This window comes from Anser cygnoides, chromosome 7 (genome assembly GCF_040182565.1).
Source record: "Anser cygnoides isolate HZ-2024a breed goose chromosome 7, Taihu_goose_T2T_genome, whole genome shotgun sequence".
In the NCBI taxonomy this organism is placed as follows: Eukaryota; Metazoa; Chordata; class Aves; order Anseriformes; family Anatidae; genus Anser; species Anser cygnoides.
The window spans coordinates 3,976,226-3,998,459 of NC_089879.1; the positions used below are offsets into that span (position 1 = coordinate 3,976,226).

General features: G+C 53.4%; 2 protein-coding genes across 4 annotated transcripts in view; one reads left to right on the forward strand and one right to left on the reverse strand.

The window, feature by feature from the left end:
• The window catches only part of FAM53B (family with sequence similarity 53 member B), a 45,385-nt gene extending 41,179 nt beyond the window's left edge, over window positions 1-4,206 (forward strand). For both annotated transcript variants that reach the window (XM_067000351.1, XM_067000350.1), the window contains one exon: window positions 430-4,206. In XM_067000351.1, coding sequence (XP_066856452.1) covers window positions 430-774 — 345 coding nt within the window. In that variant the 3' untranslated portion in view covers window positions 775-4,206. The remainder of the gene's footprint in view (window positions 1-429) is intronic.
• Window positions 4,207-5,986: 1,780 nt separating this feature from the next.
• Window positions 5,987-22,234, reverse strand: part of LHPP (phospholysine phosphohistidine inorganic pyrophosphate phosphatase) — an 89,018-nt gene continuing 72,770 nt past the window's right edge. For both annotated transcript variants that reach the window (XR_010832731.1, XM_013185804.3), the window contains one exon: window positions 5,987-6,772. Coding sequence is in view for 1 of the 2 variants with exons in the window: in XM_013185804.3 (XP_013041258.2) it covers window positions 6,682-6,772 (91 nt within the window). In the remaining variant the exon portion in view is untranslated. The remainder of the gene's footprint in view (window positions 6,773-22,234) is intronic.

A 22,234-nucleotide genomic window follows, 5' to 3' on the forward strand; every position in this document is an offset into this window, starting at 1 on the left:
GGGCGCGTGGTCGGGACATACCCCAGCGGAGGGCTTAGCAGGGGCTAACGTTTCCATGAACTGCTTTCAAAAACAGAGTTTCCAGACAGACTCGCTTCATTTTGGCGGAGCAGCTCGGCACTGCCCTACTCGTGTGCCGTGGAGGTGCGCGGGGTGGCGGCAGAAACGGGGCCGGGGTGTCTGCGTTGGGTGCCATCGCCTGCTGCGTGGGCTGGGCTGGGCGCTGGAGGGTTGGAGCTGGCAGGGACGCGATATTTTCATCCCTGAGTATTTTGGCCGATCCGTTCGTTTCTTTCCAGGCTCGGGGGCTCGCAGGTTTGGTGGCCGTGGGGACGTCTAAACCTCAGCGCGGCTTTTAGGATCCTTTTAGGATCCCCTCCCGCGCCCGTCTCAGCCGCCCCCTCTCTCTCTCTCCCCTTGCTCTTGCAGAACCGCCAGACTTTCAACAGCCTCAGCTGCCTTAGCGCCGCGGCGGAGGACGGCGCCCAGCGGCTCCCCGACGCCCGGCCGTGGCCCGCGGCCGGCGGCCCCGCGGAGGTGATGCCGGGCAGGACCCCCGCCTGCACCCCGGTGCCGGAGCCGCGCTCGCGGGGCGAGGAGCGCCGGGCGAGCCGGGACGACCTCTCCTGCGAGGAGTCCGACTGCGGCGCGGCCGAGGACGAGGGCGGAGGGAAGGAGGAGGACGCGGCGCCCTGGCGAGGCGGCGGGGCGGGCGCCGAGAGCCCCTTCCAGCTGGATGGAGAACTCGACATCGAGCAGATCGAGAACAACTGAGGGCACGGGGCCGGCAATTTGGGGTCTGGGGTCGCCAGCACGGCGCCGTGACGTTCTCCCGGGGGTCTCCCTGGGGTCTCCCTGGCGGTGGCCTCCTCCCGCCAGCCGTAGGGGACGAAGCAGCTTTGCCAAAATTTCATCAGGTATTTAGAGCAATTTTGTGTGTGTGTGTGTGCGTGCGCGCGTGTGCGTGTGTAAATGTTGAAATTCTTTGTAACTACTGTAGCCAGATATCAGCTAGTTTGGGCAAACTGCCCGTCAGGCTTTGGAGATGAGGTACGGAGAGCTCCAGAAAACTCACAGCTCTCTCTTTTGGCCTCCGCCGGCGAGGAAACAACTCGTGCAGACGTAGGGTTGCGGCTGAGGGATCCGGCCGCAGCCTCCCAGTTCGCCCCTGCGCTTGTTTGTAAAGCAGAAGGAAAAAAACCACCACGGGGGCGGACTGGAAACCTGGGGGAAGGACGAGGGCATCGGCTGAGCTTTGCCAAGCGGTGGCTGCGGGGTGGCCGGGGCTCCCCAGCCTCTGCTCCCGGGCTGCCACCGAGCCGGATACAGGCCCAGGCCCTGGCAGGAGCCGGGGAAGGCGCCGGGTGCCGAAGCGAAGCCGTCCCCATCCCGCACGGCCCCGTCCCTCCCTGCCAACCCTCCCGTCCCTGGCAGTGCCATCGGATGGAACCCGCGAGTACTTCGCTGAAATTTGATAATGGTAAGAGCTGGATTTTTTTATTTTTTTTATTTTTTTTAAATTTTCCTGACGAGGAGCTCACGGGCTGCCTCGCCCTCGCCGCCCCAGCAGTGCTCGGATGCCTTCCTGCCGTGCTTTTTTCTTCCCAGCCCCTCTCTCACCCGCCGGGACAGGGCCCCGCTGGGTGCCCCCGGGGGTGACGCACCCACCCAGCGGCGGCTCTGCCCGCGGCGCTCCCGGCCGTGACGGGGGTCCGTGTCCAGTGCCGTGGGATTACTTGACGAAAGTAAGCTGTCAAAACGCTGAAAATTCAGGTAGCAGCACTGAAAGCTTCTCCTCTCCCTGTGCCTTTTGGAAGCACAGATAAAGCGGCGAGCGTTACGTGTGTACGACAGACACTCCTCGGGAAAGTAAGCTGTCCGCTCGCTAACAGCTTTAGAAGGACACCTGCTTTTTTTTTTTTTTCCTCTCCCCCCCTCCTTTTATTTTTTTAATTTAAATCTACAGGAAAGCTGTAGGAGCGGCTTCCAGCATCGCCTGCAGGTTCCTTGGGGCTCACGGGTTGTTTCCCGAGCTCTGCGGAAGCGAGAAAGGAAAACCAATTCCTAGACCCCGACACCGATTCGGGCAGGTGCCGTTTTTGGAGGGGCTCGGCACCCCCGTCGGAAAACCCTTAGGAGCCTGTCAGTCAGAAGAGGCTGAAAGCCTCCGCTACAGGTTTTATTAATCGTTGCTGGTTTTGTTACTGCACTTTTTTCGACGGTGGCTCGGGGTGCATGGGCGTCCTCCCTCGCGGTGGGAGCCGTCAGCTCCATCGCTCTACGCCTCCCGCCCGACGGCACGGCAGAGCTTCGCAGAGCCCGGCCAGGGCGAGCCCGCACACATTTGGGGTCTCTTCATTTCGGGGAATCCTCCAGCTCCTTAAAGTGTCCCTGTTAAAACATCCCGGTTCAGTTTTCAGCCCGCCCGTTGTGGAAGGGCCAGCGGCACGCGGTGGCTACCAGCCCGCGTCCCCGGGAGCGCCGTAAGCGGCTCTGAGTCTTCCTGCTGCCCCCACCCCGCCACAACTGACACGGTCCCGGCTTCAGGGCGGCCACGGGCACCTCCTCAGCTGGGTCCCCACCGACCAAACCCGACAATGCCCCCAGAGCCGCGGCTGGGCATCGTGTCCAGCACCGCGCCGCGGCGATCTGGCACTGCCCCTGGCTCCCGCGGGCCCCGGGGCGCGCTCTTGCCTATGCATAACGGGGACTGTAACTCACAAGGGCTTCTGTCTCCTCTCCAAGGGCTGCTCCCCGTGCCGTGCCCCCCCCCAGGCGGCAGGGGGGTGCCCAGACGGACCCCTACCCAGCCGTACCCGACACAGACGTAGCACACAGTTTACACGCAGCACAACCCGTTTGCCTTACTCAAGACGCTTCTCCAGTGAGTCGTGGCCTTACCCTGGGCGCGCGAGCTTAGACGCAGACTGCAGTTAGCTACGGTTTGTAGGCCACAGCGGGGCTCCGCTGGGCGTTCCCTTGTCGGTTCTGTGTGATTCCATGTACTTGTTTTCAGTTTAAGAAAGCCTTACTTTTAAAAAAGTTGTTTTTTTTTTTTTTTCTCTCTCTCTCTCTGTAGAGGTAAAAAAAAAAAAAAACACATTTGTGGATTTATATATATATAAATATATATATAAATAAAATAATGAAAAATATTAAATATAATATAGTACGTGCCTCAGATTCAGGGGACATCCTGTTGATTGTAAAGCTAGCAGTGGCGGCGCTCCTCGGCACGCGGTGGAAGCCGGGCGAGAGCCGCCCCGTGCACCGCAGCGACACCAGCTGAAAAGCAGGGCGCCCCCCCCGGGGGGGCCGCTTCGGGTTTTTAAAGGACTTCACCTCTCACGCAGATGCTTTGGTAACCCCCGCGGCAGATCCCTGCCGCCTGCCAGAATGTGATTTTAAAATAATATGCAGACACCTGACCTTAGTCTTTGCTAGGTAGCTCACAGGCTCGGTATCGGGAAGATATTTGGGGACTTGCTAAAGGCATGGCCCAACCCGCACAGCAGCCATTGCAGGACAATAACAAGCTTTAGCAGCAGCAATAAGGTTTCATCAGTGCGATTCCTGAAAAAAAAAAAAAAAACAACAAAAACCACACAGGATTTTAACGGGAAAATTCCTAGCACCGGTAACACACGCGGGGAGCTTGCTGTGTGTGTGCAGCTCTTTGAGCCTGTTCTATGAAAGATTACATCTTAAAAAAAAAATATATAAAAAAAAGACAAAAAGAAGCGTTTGTAACATAGATTGTAATTTTTCATGTTATAGCGTAGCCTATTTGGCCAATAAAGTCGTGTTTCAAGTGCATTGTTTAAAGCTCCTGGCCGAACAGGATGGCAGACGTACGTAGGACATTAGAGGATTGTAGCAGTGCTTTACGGAGTTTATGGTTTTGATGTTCAAGAAATCAAAAGAAGAGGATGGCCAAAAAATAAATAAAAATAAAAATAAGCCTTCTGAAGCTATGACCTGTAGTAGCAAAGCCTCCCTGTTACTTGCACAAGCGCAGAGGTATGTGCGTGCACCCGGGGAGGGGCTGCCGAAGGCGCCCCCGCCGTTGCAGGCTGCCCTCTCCCCGGGCGGGCGAGAAGACTGCTGATTTGTACCCTCTCCATGACTTGATTGCACTAGAGCAGCTCAGTCTCAGGAAATTGCTTGTTACTTTTACTGTGTAAATAAAGCTTCCTGGTTCAATAACCCCCGGCCGGGCCGGCCGGCGTCTCGCCTCTCTGTGCTCCCGCGGCCGGGCGCGCCGGGGTCGGGGGGGGCTCTCTCGTGGGGTCGGTGCCAGGTATGGATGTCCCTGCCCCGAGTCGGACCACAAAAACGGGCATTTTGTGGTGCTGTGCACAGGGAGACGCGGTGCATCCCCCCCCAGGGGGTCTGGGGGAGAACGACCCCCTGGCTCCGTGCAGCCCAAAGAGGTGACTGTGAAACGCGCCTCGAAGCTGGAGCGCCACGCAGCACCTTACGCTCTGTGTTTAAGGTCAGGGATAACGTCCCACCCCGTAAAATAAAACCTAAAGCTGAGCAAGACCAGGAGCCCATGGCGGGGTAAAGGCACGGGGGGGAACTCCCTGGGGAAATAGGGCAGGAGCCACCTGCAGCCTTCGTGCGCAGTAACTCGCTCTGTAGAGCCGAACGGAGAAGGGCTGCGCTTCCGTAAGGGAGCAAAAAACGTAAAAAGCCTCAGGACAGACAGGCAGGATGTTTATCTGCCTAAATTTAATCCGATCGAAGCGATAGGCTCAATGTAACAGAGCAAAAAGGAAGAATTACAGGATAAAATAACTTCTTGGTGCCCCATCGCGGCCCTGATGTTGGACCAGGCTTTCAGGTGCCCTTCACGTGTGCGTGGATGCGCACAGCGCTGTAGACTTTGGCTGAACCGCTACCCGGAGGATGAAGGATACAAAAACAGAATGAAAGACTGCACTAAGGTCATTTTCCCAGATGCAGTTTACTTTATTATAATTTAATTCCTAGCCCACTTTCCCCTTCTGTCCCCACGGGGTGCAGTGGGGCTCAGCAGCCAGCCGGTAGCTCTGCAGGCGAGCAGCTCCAACGCGCCCGGCTGCGGCTCGCGGGCTCCTCCAGAAACACAGAGCAACATTTCGGTGTCCTTCAGCAGCTGGGGCGACCTCACGCTGCTCCGACTGTCGGAAACACGGCAGGAATTATCACTCGCCTCCTTGCAAACTCCAAAAGCAGCAGCCGCATGCAGCCAGAGCACGCTGCCCGAGCGCATGTGTATGTGTGCACACGCACACACGATTACGTGTGTTTGAGTAACCTTCCCGTGGTCCCACAGGAGGCCTGGAGCAGGTTAAAATTCAAACGGCCTCATTCCTTTCCACTCTACAGCACAAAGCCTGAGAACCAAGGGGGTGCAGAGCTGCTGACCAAGCTGGCTGACAGGGGACTTGTGCCCCTGAAAGGGCGACCCTCGCAAAGGTGGGCTGGGCACCCACGGGGGCAGGGGATGCGAGGAAGCCATCCCAAATCTCTAATTCCTCTCCCCATTTTGAGCCCCTGCCCCTTCTTGCCAGGTGCAAGGTGTGCAGGTGCTAGCAGGCATGCTGCAAAACTGTCAGGCGAGGGAGAAACAAATCCCCGGGCATCCACCAGTCGCTGCTCAGCGGCGCAACGCCTCGGGCACGCCGAGCGCTGCCCAGCAGCAGGCCGTGGCTGCGCTGGGGGTGCAGGTACCCCACGGGCACACGGTGCTGGTGCAGGATGTGTCTGGAGCTGTGTGAGGGTCGGTGCCGACCAGGATTGGAGCAGGAGAAGGCAGGAAACCCGTGTCCCGCTGAAACCTGCGTCTGCCTGCCAGACCCCTCTGAAGAAAAGGAAAAGCCATCAGCCCCGTGGCCCCGCCGGCGAGGTGCTGCGTGCCAGCTTGTTCCTAGGAGAGCATTTCAGATCCCATAGAAACCCCTGCCGGTGCCGAGCCAACTGAACACAGCAACACCAGGGCTAGCTTCACAGGACTGTGTTTATTACTGACACGAGGACACAATTATTCCATGATCTGTCACAGCATTACCGAATTCCTGCGCTCTAACCCAGGGCAGTGCCAGACAGCGGCTAACAGGGGCAGAAACCCAACTACCAGCTCGCCGAATGTGCCGGGTGCTCTCCCACGGCAGGGATTTGTGATGCCCGTACCTCTGTGGGAGCGTGCTGGTACGCAGCCAGACCCCGCAGAGCCGTGCCGGTCTCCTCCACCCTCAAGGACATCCTCACCCCCGCCTCAGGCACCCCGAAAGGCACAGTGCTGGCGAGTTACACAGCAAAGCAAAGGGGTCTGGGTTTTGAAGCCAGCCCTGCTCCTCGAGGAGCTCCGAGCTTCACCCCGGTGGCTGGAGTTAGGCTGGGTCAGACGGAAAGAGCCCGGTGGCACGCGGTGCTTCTGGGACAGCTCATTCCGTCCGTGCTGGCACTTGTACGGCACCGAGGGGAGGAAACCTCAAGAAGTGCACAGAGGACAGAAGATTCGGCGTCCCCTCTGCTGAGGTTAGTATCTGGTTTTAGTACCTTTACGGGGAACGTTTGGAAACACAGGTGCTGCGCACCCGTGGGAGATGGAGAGCGCAGACTGAGCAGCTGGTGGCAGCGCGACGTGCCGGGCCTCGTCCTTGATCCCGCAGCTCCGCCACCGCGCCGCCGGTGCTACAGCTGGCCGAGGATAACGTCGACCGCCTCGGCCAGGTTGTTCACATAGGCGTCAGGCTTCACCTGGGGGTGGTTTTCATCACAAGGCCTGCGAAGGAGACAGAAGGGACAAGTGAGGGAGGGCAGGCTCCCGGCCGGGGTCCTTCTGCGTCTGCTCGCAGAGCCCGGGGTAGCTCAGGGGTGGCCCCAAATGGAGCACCCCTGGCTGAGCAAGGGTCTCAGTCCTCTTTTCTGTTCTTCCTCCCTTATCCCCTCTCCTCTCCCTACCTCCCTCACGTTCTGACCTTCCCTGTGTGCTACAGCAGATCCCATGTATTTGCGTTGGCTATTTTACTGGGCAAAGCCTTGCGAAGACGATGCTCTCCATCCTCACCTAACTAATCGAAATGCACGCACTGTGGTTTTACACGGCACGTTTTCACTCAGGTGGCAGCAGCATCAGACAAGGATCTCTGAGAGGACACCTCACTGCAAGCCTAGGATCCTAGGAAATTGTGTAAATAATTATTGTCCCATATTTTTTCTCTAGAAATAGGTAAGGAAAAGAATAATTCACTTCTGACCCAGAAACATGGTCTGCACGCAGCTGGAATGAACGGGAAGGCTCTGCTGGGGCTGAACGCTGCAGGACCACCACCTTCCTGTAAGCGTAGTGGTGGTGGTTCCCCCTGTGACCACGAAAGGGGTCAGACTCACACTGCCATGCAAGTCGCGACCCCAGAGCAGAGCAGCTTCAAGCCACATTCGCAGCGATTTCAGACACCGGTGGCCGTGGGCACAGAGGCGCCATCCGATTTAATGATTCGGCCGGGAGAGGGGCGGACACGGGAGGCAGCAACAGCCCGGTCAGCTCTTCCAAACCTCATGGCCTTCTTCTGGCTCTGGGGCTGAGAAAGCCAACAGCTGCTGAACAAAAACCATATGCATTTTTTATGCTTTAATGGCTTTCCTCTGGGAAAGAGAGGGGAGCCCTCGCGTCCAGCTCCTATCTCTCTTGGTTCCTGTAAAGGGCAAAACTTTATTTAGCAAGGGCCGTTTTCTCAGCGAGGAAGACACGGCTCCCATTGGACGCATGGGAGCAGAGAGATTATTATTATTGTTATTTACGATTTGCAGAATTTGTTGAGCACTTGTCTGTACAAGTACCAAGTTATTTCTTCAGTTCCAGCACTAAAGCTCCCCAGGGCTCTTTCCTTTCTGCTCATTTCTCAGCTGCGATCCTCATTCCTGCCTCCACGAGCTCCTCACAAAGGCAGAGCCTCTCTCGGGAGCCCACGCTGCTCCAGATTTTGCTTGCTGGGAAGTTACAGCTAGGATCTAGAAAAGCTCCTGCTGTCCAGGCTTCTTTGTGCCACCAACAAAGTGGCGTCCGACACAGGGAGGCAGATTTTGGTGCTGGCTGCTGTGAAAGCATTTTATTTAAAAGGTGGAAGGTTATGCCATGGGTCTTTATTTAATTCCCCAAGTTCTATCTTGTTACGAGTCGAGGGTGCAATATGAGCAGTAATTATGATGATTTTTAAATTTTTTTTCAACCAAAGAAGAATTTATGTCGCAGAATGCAAAGCAAGTTATTAAATACAATGGAGAAAAACCTTAAAATATAAACAGAGTTAAAATCCAGTACATACACAAGTTCCATGTGCCAATTATTACTCACTCCCTGATTTAACCAAGAGTCTTTTATGAATACAGAAATTCAGGGTATGGTAAAATACTCAATTCTTGGCAATAATCCTTAATTTGAGTGGGGATCCAAAAAAAAAAAAAAAAGTAATGAACAAAACTTCTTTTCATTCTACACCCTGCAAAATGTTTCTTTCCTTGCTTGTACATTAAAAGAAAATTTTAAGACCTGCTTGAAAGGAAAGCTTCAGGAAATTGTCCGTTACACTGCACTCTGATCTATTAAGAGGACTTTGCAGTTGGTATCTGTGCTAACGGTACAGAAATCCACCTGGAACCCAGCTTCTAAATGCTGGCGAGCGAGGAGACGCGCTGCATACGCCCGTGTGCTGTGGTAGGGCTGGGTGTATGTGTATATACCCGAACAGTGCGAACTGGGAAGTGAGGCTCAGGTGCCACAACACTTCTGACAAGTTCGCTGCAGATTCAGGCCGCGCAGTTTGCAGGTGCTCCCAGTGGTAGGCACACCGCAGCCACCTCGGAGGACTGCAGCCAGCCCGCGGGTAGCCCCTACAGCCCAGCAGCGTCCTGCTCCAAACGTGGGCTGCATTGCCACCCGCTGCACCCCTGGTAGTCCTAACACATACCTAATATATACCTCTATATACCTAAAGTGACGCCTGCTCTTCTGCGTTACAGCCCCAAACCCTGCCGGGTCACACCTGCAGGGTTACCCTGGCCTACTCTTCGGCTACCCGTGCTGCAGACAGACAGACAGATGGCTTCTCGCACAACACAAGAGTTTTGGTATTTTTAATAGCGTTAGGGGCTTCGCCCACAAGGAGCGAGAGGCCTCGGCAGCCCCGTGCAGCCGATGTCTCCCATGAGGGCACAAGGGTGCAGGCACAGCCCGGTGGCCACCTGCGTGGCCTGGCTCGAGCAAGGGCCCTGTGGCGGTGGGACTGGCCCTGGGACACGGCGCTGTCCCCACACCGGCTAGCAGCACCCCGGGGACACCACATTGATTTCATTTCGGCCCACGGCACGTTTGGGAGTTAGACTTTTGAGGCACTTCCTGTGCCTTAGATTACATCTGCTCGTCTCTGCTAAGAGGGGGGAACGCAATAAATCAACTGGCCCGGGCTCCGCAGGAAGGCAGAGCCCTGAAATACAACAAACTTCCCCACTCTCCTGCCTCCTCCTGAGGCTGAGCCGAGGAGCTCGTCTTCCTCTCAGTGCTACCCCAGGAGCCGATTCTTGTGGCCACGGCCTTTGTTTTGCAGAATGCTTTGTAACTCACAACTGCAACACATAGCCAAGAAACGTTGTTTTTTTTTTTTTTTTTCCCCAGCTCTTTCAAAAGGAACCTGCAAGCAATAATCCCCAAGCACTAACGCCGAGACACAAGCAGCCAAATGAACCTGAGGCCTGTCGGAAACGGGGCAGCAAAGGGCCGTGCCGGGAAACTGGGCCCGGGTCCGGGCCATGGGCACTGAGCGGCCGGGGGACGAGCCCTGCCGGGCTCAGCGCGTGTCCTGCACGGGCCTCGCAGGACAGGGCCACCAGGGCCGGGCAGGAACCTCACCAAGGGCAGATCTTTCTCCCCCAGCTTCAGCTTGGTTCCTCGTTCAGTGACAATTGCTTATTTTGCCTTTATGAAAAGCTGCGCTAGGACAGGCATCACAACAGCAGGTCGCAAAACTGACGGTGAAGGTTATCGTTGAGCACTTTTCTCTTTCATATTCCAGAAATACAAAAACCTGAAAGAATGCTTAATCTGCTGGGTAAACTGAAGAATAAACTCAGATCGAACTAACTTGAAGATAAACTCCTTCTGGTTTTGTTTTACATGGGACTCCGGTTGCAGAGAAGAACATAAATCAAACTGACAGAAAATTATATTCTCTAGCTGAACATTGAGCTGTCAGCAATCTTGGCCAGTGCACAAACTCGCTTGTGAAAAATCAACTACAGCCTTGGGAAACCCTCTCTTCGGTGAAGCCTGGGCTCCTCGGAGCGATTTAGCTCCGCGGCCTAGCCGCACATCCGTGGGACGTTTTGCAGCCCGGGCTGGTCATGACAGCCCCCTGCTCTCTGTGAAATGAACTCGTGGCACTGGATTTCTGCATGGCCGCTGTGTGACCACCTCGCTGGTACAGGAGATGGTCAGGGAAAGAAGCACCCTAGCACAGGCACCGCCCGAAATCCAGGGTGGCTCTCCTGGGTTACGACTGCGCGATCATCCTACCCTCAAGCTGCAGAGAGAAAACCTGTCATGACACGGCAGTTTCAGGACTTTGAGGCAGCCTCTTTCCTCAGGAAGGCCTCTGCCAAGGCCTGGTGAGCACACCGTCTCCTCGCCGAGGTCAGACACCCAAGCAGGGTGGGACCGTAGTGCCACCTGCCTGACCAAGCCCTCGCGGTACCAGCGGTGCTGCAGGTAGGACACCGCCACCCCCTGCACCTGGAGGTGACAATGCAACAGGCGAGCACTGTAGTGGACCAAATCTGTGGGATTTGGGGACACCTAATCCGTGCCTGCTCCTCAGAGCACAGAGAAAGGCAGAATACACTCTTACAAAGAAAATGCAGCCCAAAAAGATCAGTACGTTACAACACACAAAAGATCAAAGTATCTTTAGCATGGTGCGACATGGAAAGAGATCTGGAGACTTGGTAGTTACTCATGGCCGTCCAGGCACCCTCGGGAGAGGGCTGAACACCCTCCTCTCCCCAGGACCATTTGTCACTGTCAGTGCTGCAGAAGCTCAGCAGCTATCTATAGCCCCATGTGCTCCGAGCCAGATCCTCCGCCCATACTAAACTGGTTAGTTCAGATCAATGCTTCCATGTGAGACATCAAGGAAACAGCAGGAGCAGGCTCCTGCGGAAAGCTGGCTCGGCGATTTTAACTCTTCACTCGGCCTCTTGGTAAGAAAAGCTCTAGCACGGTACCAGGGCCACTGACTAGCAGGTAGAGATGGCTTCCTCCTGGTGAAGCACAAAACCACGTCCCAGATCCAAAGTGGCAGTGAAAGATGAGCTTCTGCAAGAAGAAGAAGGTTTGCTTAATGGCTGGGTGACATTTCCACTTGGACAGGTCTGCTCTGACAAGCTAGCTGCCCCGTGTAGGCCCAGCACCTGTCAGGATGGTCTTGAATTGCCCTGACCTGCTCTGTAATCTTCTGTGCCCTGTAAGCAGCTGTGATGGTATAACGGAGATATAATGGAGCGCCTGTGGTGGATGGAGGGATCTGGCTTGCATGTCCCTTTGCGAGAGCTACTAGGAGTCTTGAAAGAGAATGAAGCTACAAAGACATGCTAAAGAGAGCGGGGATGTGGGCACCAATACTTTTAGTCCATGGGTCAGGGTAGGCATCGAGCATCACTGGCAGCCCGCCCCGAGCAGCCCCATCACGGGGACCACGTCTGCAACAGGAATCTGAGCTGCAGCGTGTCTGTGAGGCAAACCGGGCCCGCTGGGTCCTGGGGTGTCCTGCGGGGCTGAGAGCCAAACGCCGCCACGGGAGCACGGGGGTGTTTTCAGTGTGCACACCGAACACGCACGTACAAGGAAACTCCACGTACCGGTCGGAACGGCTTTCCACATGCCTCAGTTACGCTCATTTCCAACAAAACATACGGAGAACAAAAAGGAAACAGCTGGATTACTGCGTGGACGAAATAGGAAAGGTTTAGCGGATGGATGTCTAAACGGAGGTGGCTGACACGGATGGTCGCGGCCACGGGGGTGAAAGCAGCTACACCGTTCAGATCAACCCGAGACCTGCAGAAACTTGACTTCGGAGACAAGCAGCTGGGAATTGATCAAGGCACGATTAGTATCACAGACTAAAATTAGCTTTTGCATAGTTCTTTAAGAATAGGGGTGGGTAGGAAAAACAACAGGCAGGGCCAAAGCAAGGCACAGAAGTTAATTTGAAAGAGACAAATGAGCTTGCATTCCAGCGTACAGAGCTGCAGTCATTTGGCAAACCTGATCTGTAACACTGCATGTCCCACGATCGCTGACCTTTTCAGCAGCACAGCTTTCTGTGAGAGCGAGCGAGAAATCATCCCCCCAAATCTCCCTGTGTTTGTACAAGGGATCTCTTTGTGTCACAACACAGAATTCCTGCTAACTCCCCAATTAAGCAGAATACACTCCCACTGCATAAAATTAGATAAAAAAGATTAAAACCATTCCTCCTGACAATGTATTCTTCAGGGGCTCTCACCATGGCTGTAAAATATGTGAGACAGAGTTTAACAAGATTTTCTTTATGAGGAATGTAAACAGACACTATTAACCTCTGCTGGTTTCTTTGGACAGATGCAATAACTTCAGTCAGGGCTACGAGTGAAAGTCCCGCTTTCACTGAACGTGCAATTTAATCAGCTCAGCACCGAACATCCAGATAAATCACGATGACTGGCAGCACACCACCGTGCAGCTGATGAATGCCTGTACAGCACGTTTCCTGATGCTATGATGAGACAAACGTGCCACAAAGGCACCTGATTAAACGTGTCCAGTGCTGGATCAGGTCCTAAAACCTGAGGGAACTCTGTACCTCGACCCTCATATCTCATGTCACACCCAGATGTCCCCCAGAACAGAAAGAGAGGATTTTCTGGTTGAAATGCTAGATTTTGGAGAGCTGCTGCAATGGCTTCGAGAAGAAGCTAACACCTTCCTTTGTCATTTGGGATGATGATATTGCTCGTAGAGGTGGGCACCTTCAACAAAAAGCCCTAGCCATAAGCCGTGGAGCCAAGGACACCTCCCACTTTGCTGCAGGAGTTGGTGGCCCCTGGCAAGCACCTCGCTGTGCCATCCCCTCCTGGTCACCATGCCTGCGGGGCTCCAGGAGAGCAAACCCCTGCCAGAGACATCCAGCAACCTCCACCGCTCTTCTCTTGCCTCCCAGAAGAGTGCACAAAGCTAATTGTGTGTAATTGCAACTCGTTTAAATGCAAGCATCCACAAACAGGTAGAAATTACCAGCCAAATTGTTCGCTAACATCTGAGGGAAGCCTGTGGGCTTGCCTCTTAATTGGTCCCATTTAAGTTCAGCTGCTGCAGTTTTAACCCAACAGAAGGAACCAGTTTAAGTACAACACTTCTCCAGGCGACGCACCCAGGGAAATACTGAGACGGAATGGATAGGGAGTTATCTTCCTGCAAAAAAATAAAAAAAAAGCTTGGCTAATGCTAGGAAACATTACCTAGACGTTGTTTTTATTTTCTGCATGTCAGTGCACTTCCTGGTGGGAACACTCGTACTTTCCCAATGTACACGTGCTGAAAATGTAATTTGAAGCGTTGTGGTAATTTGTTTGTTTCTGATCACTTGGCTGCATGGCCATGCTGTAACCAATGAGCTCAGATACACAACTCCAGAAATAACAGCTTAAAACAGGATGCTGTGAATGCCGGAAGGCTGAAATAGATGCGTGGGGGAGCATTGGGTGCCCATGCTGCAGTTTGCTCCACCAGCAATTCCAGCAGGTCCTTTTACTCCAGCTCTGCACAGGAACCACGAGGTGCTGTGGCTGCTCAGTGCGGCGCTGGCAGAGCTGGCTCTGCTCTTCTGAGCCCCTGCACTCTTCTCAGTCGAAGAAGTGCCGTAGTGTTGACTTGCTCCTACCCGTGCACCCTGTCACATCCCCAAACTCTTCTGTATGTCCGTGTCCCACCGAGCCAGCTGTCCCAGCACACTCAGCACCATCGTTTCTCTCCCCGAGGCAGCTGAGGGCAGGCAGCGATGCCAGGGCAGAAGAGCTGGGGCGATGCCTGAACACCTTTGCCAGAGGGATGCTGAGAAGAAGAGGTAAGAGGAGCAGAGGTGACCAGGACAGATCACGGACTGGAGGCTGCCAGTGGGCATTGCACTGAGCTTTTGTTAACACAGCTCCGACCAATACTTCTCTTTACAGGCACGACCTCTACGCACACCAGTTGTACATTACCCCTTGAATAATCCCTACCATCTCTTTACAATACGCCGTACCAGCCAGCCTCAGAATACACAGCGAGGAAGCGGATGACGGAGGCAGCCGTATTCCCCCACCCACCCCTATTTATTTTCTCTCTCAGGAAGTACAGCACATGTGAACGTGCAAGATTACGAGCTTTGGGGATTAAAAGTTTTGGAAGTCTTTGTATGGGCTGTATAGGACATACACAGACGTAGCAATATATAAAACCACCTTCTCCCACTACTTGAGCGATTCCACAAACCCTCCACGACTGCAGCTCGCGCACCCGTCCCTGGCGGTGACATCTCCAGGGTGCAGTAAATGGAAGCAGAGATTTACTGCTCCGAGTTTAACTCCACTGCCTTCACCAGAGCACCTCTGCAGTTGTACTAAGGGACACCAAAAAGCAGCCAGGCTTGCTAAACCATGCAAAGCACTGCACTAAACCCTGGGACTGCCAGTAAGCAGGGGTTGTGTGAGCATGTCTAGCGTTTTGCCTAGCCCCTGGAGTGGGAATGGGAATGGGAATGGGAACGGGAATGGGAATGGGAACGGGAATGGGAATGGGAAGCCTCTGTAGAGGTGCACCTTCACTCCTCTGCCCCCTGGGTTTTCCCCATCACGCTGGCCCAGACGCAGTGCCCCCGGCTTTGCCTGTCTAAAAGCCAGATGCCGTGTCCAGGCTGCTCATGGGAACCTCTTCAGCAATCTCCTCCTCGTGACAGCGGGGCTCCTCCGAGGGCAAACATCCCATGTTCATCCCGTCTTCTCAGACACCAAGTCCGGATAGGAGAAATCCTCTGGCAGAGCAGATTTTTTCCTGCTGCCTCTACCTAACAGAGGTGATAAGCTCGTACCCGAGAACCAGCTCTTCCACAGCTAGAGTTAGGTGTAAAAAAGCTGGTCTTCACCACTGCCTAACTTTCACGCCAAGCTAACCGACATAAATCCTACCCCCGGTGCTGCATGCGGCCTGCCGGCACGTGGTGGGAACGAACCACCGATGCCAGGCATGGCTGCGTAGGGGAACGGCCCCTGGCTGCGATGGGGGTGAGCTGCGGGATCAGGCGCTGCGTGTGGGTGCGCCTCGCGCCCCAGCGCAAGCACAGCCCAGATGTTTGCAATAAAAGCAAGTCTCCCTCTCCCCCTCAAAGGTAAAGGGAACATTTGCTGTTTGCTGAGAAAATCGCAGAGCTGCCCCTGCTCTGCCAAACGACACGGCCTAACGGGGTGTTTGCAAGCACCGGGAGACTCGGCTTTGCCTGCTCGGTTTAATTATTGATGACCCGAGCGGCTCTGCCAAGTGACCTTACTCAATTCAGTAGAAAATCATTTTAAACGCCCCCAAGAAAGAATTTAGACACAAATAGTTCCTTGTGCACACACACAAACAGATGTGCGTCTGAAATGCAACCGGTGCCTCAGCTAGTAAAGGAACTTAATGTTACACAGGAGTGGGACTGAACGATTTCAGGGGCTGAATTTCAGGCTCAGCATCTTACTCTGTTAGGTGCTTTTAAAGACCTTAGCCTAGGAGAACGTTTCACTGCTTTCCTTTAACACATTGTTCACATAATCCCTATTAAAGGTATAAAATGAATGCTGGCTCCTGCATTTGCAGAGCATTGCCGGGGGATTAAAGTCACAGAACCCGTCAGATCCAGGTACTTGCAAGAGAGGAGCTTTGCAGATTGCAAGAGAAAGAAGTCTTGATTTAATATTTGGAATGCTGTTTGGAGAAAGTTAAGCATTATGTCTAAGTCACACAGATAATGCAACCCTCTGAATGAGAGGCGCTCACAGATGAAGCGTTACAGGACTGTTTCTCACCAAACCAGAATCTGAGCTACCCTCAGGACAGCGGTATTTCTCCTCACGTGGTGCTCGCTAATTCACAGCCTTCGTCTGAAACGAGAACGAAGCCATGAGGATACCCATGCAGCTCCCAGGAACTCCAGAAGACAGGGCAGGCACATGTGCAATCTCTCCTCCTCCTCCAACGCAGCAGCAGCCAAACTGCTCACGTGTGAGGAGCCAGCACCTCACCGCTTCAAAACTTTCTTCATGCGAGAAGCCAAAAAAGCACTTAAGCTGGAAAATTAAGGCACGCTCCAGGTCTTTGGCTGCAAAACCGCTCAGCCTGGACGAGGTGAGCAGGCGGTCACGCAGCCAGCCCGCTGCAGCGAGGAGTGAGCGCAGCCCTGCCGTGGGCTGTCTGGCCTCCCTCCTCCCTGCCCACAGATCGAGGGGAAGGCTCAGCACCCTGCACAGGAGACACGTTTTTGTAGGGTTGCATCTCTGAAACGGCATTTGGCTTCATTAGCCTGTGACGGCTGGGAGAGGAGGTGGTAGCGGTGACCACGCGGTGAGCAGGAACGTGATGACCCCAAATGAAGGACACGACGTGCACCAGGCTCAGAGATCTCTGCACAATCCTGCTTCTGAGCGCCCCAAAGACACCCTGAGGGGAGGAGAGGGGCTTGGGAGTCAGCAGGGTCAGGCACTTGGGGCTTACACTTGGGGAAGGAATGTTACATCCAGCTCACTGCGCTCAGGGATGTCACAAACCCACCTGTCCTGCAACTGATACAACAGAAGGGCGTAAGTTTTGGAACTAACTGGTGAGTGTTCAGCCCAAGTTTTGGGTATTGCTTACACATACTCCCCTTCCATACACACACCTATACAGCATTAGGTACCCCTTCCGAAATGGCTCACAGCATCCTGAGCATGCACAGCCCTCCAAATTAATGCGGGGGTGCTTCTCAGAAACCTCTGCTCCTTTTATAGAGTAAACTTTGCTACAGTTATTCCAGTACATTCTGGTTCGTTTGCTTAATTCACTCTGTAAATGAGATATTCATGATCTCCTCTTAGGATGGCTGCATGCTCTCAATGTCTGCCTACCGTTGCTTCCACTTCCACAGTGCTGAGGGGATGAGACTTCATCTGCCTAGGAATTTTTTTCCCAATATCTGCAAACCTGTTGATGGCTCCATACAGCACCTCCTGGACTAAGGGCAGTGAACTTTTGGATGAGGGAGCATGCCTTTTCTGTCTGCACTGCGCCTCCAGCAATGAAGCCTTCACTCGACGTTGAGCTTCTACGACAATACAATTTTCTTCTGTTACATAACAAATTTGCTCCATAATCCAGTTTTTCACATTTCCATTTGTTCGTTGATATCTTCTTTAAAAGAGTTAAATTAAATTGGTTAGAAGAACAGAAGACAGTTCTTTACCTACCCCCAATTCTACGGGTAAATCCCAATTTTCCATGGATTATCCCGGACTCTCTGCAGCCTCTACCCCTGGCTGCTACAAAAGGCTGTGTGCCCGCAGCCTCTGAGCTGCTGTACAGGGTTTGTGTGGGCAGCAAGCTCCTGGAAGGGACAGAAGACGATGCAATCCTGTGCGGAGCAGCAATGGGAAGCCCGCACAGAACTGCATTTCTCCTGCTGGCCCCAAAACCAGCACTAGTGAGGCTATGGCAGCAGCTCAGTTTGCACTGCTGCACCTCCCCAGCTCAGGGATGGCAGTCGGCATTTCTTTGGATCGGACCAAACTTGCTACATCCCTTAAATACTAACCCAATAAAAGAGCCATATGCTTCCAAAACAGGAAAAAAATAATTAAAAAAAAAGAACAATGGCTTTGAGACTGCTTCTCCTTCTTGGTATCAGCAGTTTTTGCTTTTCTCTAAGCACCTCTGTTGAGACTAGTTTCTTCCCTTTGCATCAGTTTCAAGTGAAGAGTAATCCTCTGGAGAACGAAAGGCCCATAATACTGGTTTGAGCTGCGGACAAGTTGCTTCTGTAACCCGACCTGGCTTGAAATGAAATTTATTTACATAGCGTGCTCGATACCTTTGAGAAAATCTGCTACTTCAAATACTTCAAAGGATTACTTTGTACTGGAGGTGGAACAGCCAAGAGGACTACACACTCGGCACATATTGCTAAATTCTTGCGAGGCATCTTAGGGTGGAGATATTTGTCTATGAAATAACAAATAAAATACTCGATCCTTTTCAAACGGCGTTCACGGCGGCACAGAGCGATCCGGGGAGGGCTGATCAATCCTTTGTGCTGCTTTTTCCCAGCCTGCAATTAAGCAGCAGCTTGAAACGTAGGCTGTGTGTGGTATGTGGGTACAAATGCGAACTAAAGGCATGTTTGAAGCAGACCACTCAAGCCCTTGCATGGAGAGGACTTAGTAGATCATAGGGAGAGAGACTTCAACTTCATTAAGTGAAACATTAAAGGGAATGCCCTAACTTACAGCACCAAACATTAATGCTCGGTGATGTAAGGGGTTTAATTGCCTGTTGCTTTCCCACCGTAAATTATTACCTGCAGCTCACGGAAAACCTCCTTCCAGACCTGCTCGTGCACCTCGCTCCCATTTCAGGTGCTCACTGGGGTGGAAACAGAGGGGCAGCTCCGAGTTGTTCACAGAAATGGGCACGTTTTGGGGAGGCAACGAACATTTCAGAACCTCGCCCATTTGGTACGGGCTGGTTCAGGAGCTCATTACGTGTGCGATCCTCTGCAGGTTTTACAACCGAGTTCAGTAACCAGCCAGGAGGGGTGAAAGACGCCCTGTGGTGACCGAACGCACCGCGGGCAGGGGGAGGGATCCAGCAACGCTCTTTGTTTGCAGCTGAACAATTCCCACATCCAAACACACTCTCAGAAGTTTTCACTTTCCATTTCTGTTTATTATTATTCGCACTGAGTGACCCCAAACCGCACGTGCAGCTCTGTCCAGGGGCTCCTGCGAGGTCGGCACGAGCGACACGGTCGTGCAGGTCTCGAATGCCCCCGTGGGGTGGGTGTGCAACGTGCCGGTCCCTCAACATCAGGGACCACTTCTCGCAGCCCCACTGTGTGCTCAGCCTCCCCTCGAGGCCAGGGATACCTGAGGTGGGTGCTGGGAGGTGTCCCCGTGTCACTCTACTGCGTGCCATTAAATGTCCCCGGGCATCCCTCGGTGGAGCCCCGTAACGCGTGCTTGGCTAACATGCCTTTCCCCAAAGCATGAAGATATCAGAAAATGGAGATATTTCCCTCGGCAATGCATGCTGACGGGAAGCCACTGCAAACATTTGTGCCTTTTTTCTCCTTTCTTTAGTACAACCTGCAGGTGTTGGCCCGTGGTGTGCCTTTTTCCATTCGATTAAGGATCCCTTTGGTTCCCTGTTTCTTCTCCCCACGACAGGGCTCAGACGTGGTAATCAAATCCCCATCTCCTTGCCAACAAACTAAACAGACTGAGCTCCTGAAGTCTCTCAAAGGCTCCCATTTCCTCCAACCTTCAAACCACATCGGTGTCTCCTTTCTACATCCTCTTGCGTTATTCAATATCTTTTAAAAAACTCCCCCAAGATCCGCACGTGCCCCAGAACAACCACAGCCTGATAGCCGAGGGGAGGGAGCCAAGGGAAGGTGTGCTCCTTCCCATCCCTCAAAGCCCAGCCCTGACTCCTAACAAATTCCGCCGGCCAGCCTCGTTGCTCTATAAAGTCAGATGTGAAATAATTTTATGGGTCGCGGGACCGGGCAAATCCTGAGGAATATCACTAACTCAGTCCAGGTAAGGCTGAAGAATCCCAGCGTGAAGAGAAAGTGCTGATTGCCCAGGAGTTCCTCCGCCGCGAGACCTAACAACATATTGATTCAGCTCCCAAAAACGAGGCTAAAACCCACAGGCTGTGCAAATCCTCAAACCCACACACCTAGCAGCGGCCATGCACATACCCTTCACTTCAGTTACCCTTCGAGAGGTCGTTTTCAAACCTCCCCTTGTGGAGATCTACAAAATTGAAGTTAAAGTGAAAACATCTATAACTTCCCTACACGTGATTATTTACAGGAGAAATTAAAAAATGGGTGGATGGCAACCAGGGTAGCATGAGCCAGCCTTAAAATCTTACTCAACAAACAAGAGAAACAAATGAAAAACCCGAGGGAAAAGCAAGCACGTGGCTTGGGAGAGCGGCTCTCTGCTGTGCCACCGGCCTTACCTCTAGTTCTAAGGAGTGTGGGAGAGGCGGCGAAATTAAAATTACAAAGCACAACTATGGGTAATTGCTAGAGGCGATCCATAAACTCTGACTTTGAAAGGCATCTGCCGAAGCCCTGGCTCCAAGGGCTCCAATATAATCCTCTGACTCTGGAGGTCCCCTCCCCAGCCCGTCGGGGCACAGCGATGCTTCGGTGACGAACGCTCCTCCCGCGCGGTCGGCCGCCTCCACCCCGCGTCTCAGCAGTGCCTTTGGTTTCAGCACAGCTGCGCTGGGACGGATGGGACGTGCTCAGGCCATCGCTTCCCAGGGCTGAGGGGGAGGAATCTGAAACCGAGAGCTTCTACGGTGAAAAAAAACAAAACGGGGAGACGGCGACGTTGTACATCGTACCAGCAAGGTTCGTCTCACCTGCCTAGGACTAAGGAAGGCCTTTCCATCCCATCATTGACTACTCACAGTTTCTAAAGCTAACTCTGCTGACACTGCTGTGATCTGATTTTAGCTCGTTAGCCTCTGGCTAGCGGCAGCCTGCATCCCACGGCAGTTTTGCAGGTCAGCACGCCGACCCCAGATGAAGACTTCTTGTGCTTCTGCAGCTAACCCAACAGGTAACGTTCAGAGAGTGCGCGAGATCTGGAAATTCCAAGAAAGGATATTATGAAAAAGGGTGTGCAAAATGTTTAATTAACATTTATGCGGAGTAAATTGGGGCTGTCAGGTAGCTCGCAGCGGATCACAGCAAGTACTATGGTGAAATCCTGTCAATCCCAATGCTACTGAGCATTATTTGCCGACCAAGCCCAGCCTTCAGTCAGTACAAAGCAGCACCTCGGCACTGCCACACCGTGCCGTGGCAGAGACGGCACTGCTGTTAGCACAGTACGATGCCTTTTGCAAGGGACGGCCCCAATTACCCTACGCTTAATTAACTTCCCAGCAGTAATTTGATTTTTTTTTTTTCAGTTCCTGTTCCATGAAGCCACCGCTGCGTGCCACCCCGAAAACACACACACCTCAGGGCTTGGCCGAACGATCTCCGTGCAAACCAAGCCCCAGATCTGCAAAAAAAATGACATCTCCTAACGGGCTTTGGATAGGAAACCCCTCAGGAGCTCCTGTCAAACTGATGGCATGGTGAGGAGAACTGCTTCAGTCCTAGCAAGCAAACACCCTGGTGGTGGATGCATTCGTTGCAGCCTCTTGTAGGGGACCTATGCTCGTATTCTGTATTTTTTTTTTTTTTTTTTTTTTATGAATGAAGAAAGTAAAAGACTTTTAGCTGTATCATAGAAACTGCCATCTGGGAACTGGAGCTGGGAACCCGTGTGTATTTTTCTGCCCAGGGCGCACGTTTTGGGTAAAGTCACTAACATGAAAATTGCGGGTTATAACGGGAATGTTGATAGACCCTTAACTACCACAACGGTGCAATCCCGAGAGCATGCCCAGCCTATGCAGGCTTAGGAGAACACGATATTTCTGGGTGGTTACAGCCACAAGTAATTGCATGGTTTGTATTGAGGGTTTGGGGGTTTTGTTGTTGTTTTTGTTGTCTTGGGTGGGTTTTTTTTACTGTGTACATTTCTCAACCCTGCTCTCCTCAGCAGAAGACCTCACAGTGATTTCTGTACAAGTTCCTCCCCTGCTGCAGGTGCACCCCCTCACGGCAGCACCCCAACATGCACCGGGGACACCTCGTGCATGGAAGGGCTCCGGCTGATAGCTGTGGGTTGGCTTCTGCCCGGTGAGCTGCCACCAGGTGCCCAGGGAGGTCCCAGCTCCGCGACGTCCCCAGCTGCAAGCCCGGCGCCCGCCTGGCCGCCCGAATTCAGCCCCCTCTCTGCGGACACCTCCTCTCTTCGGCTGACTACAGCATTTCTGCTAAGAACCCGGTGGGCATCGCTTCTTATTGCT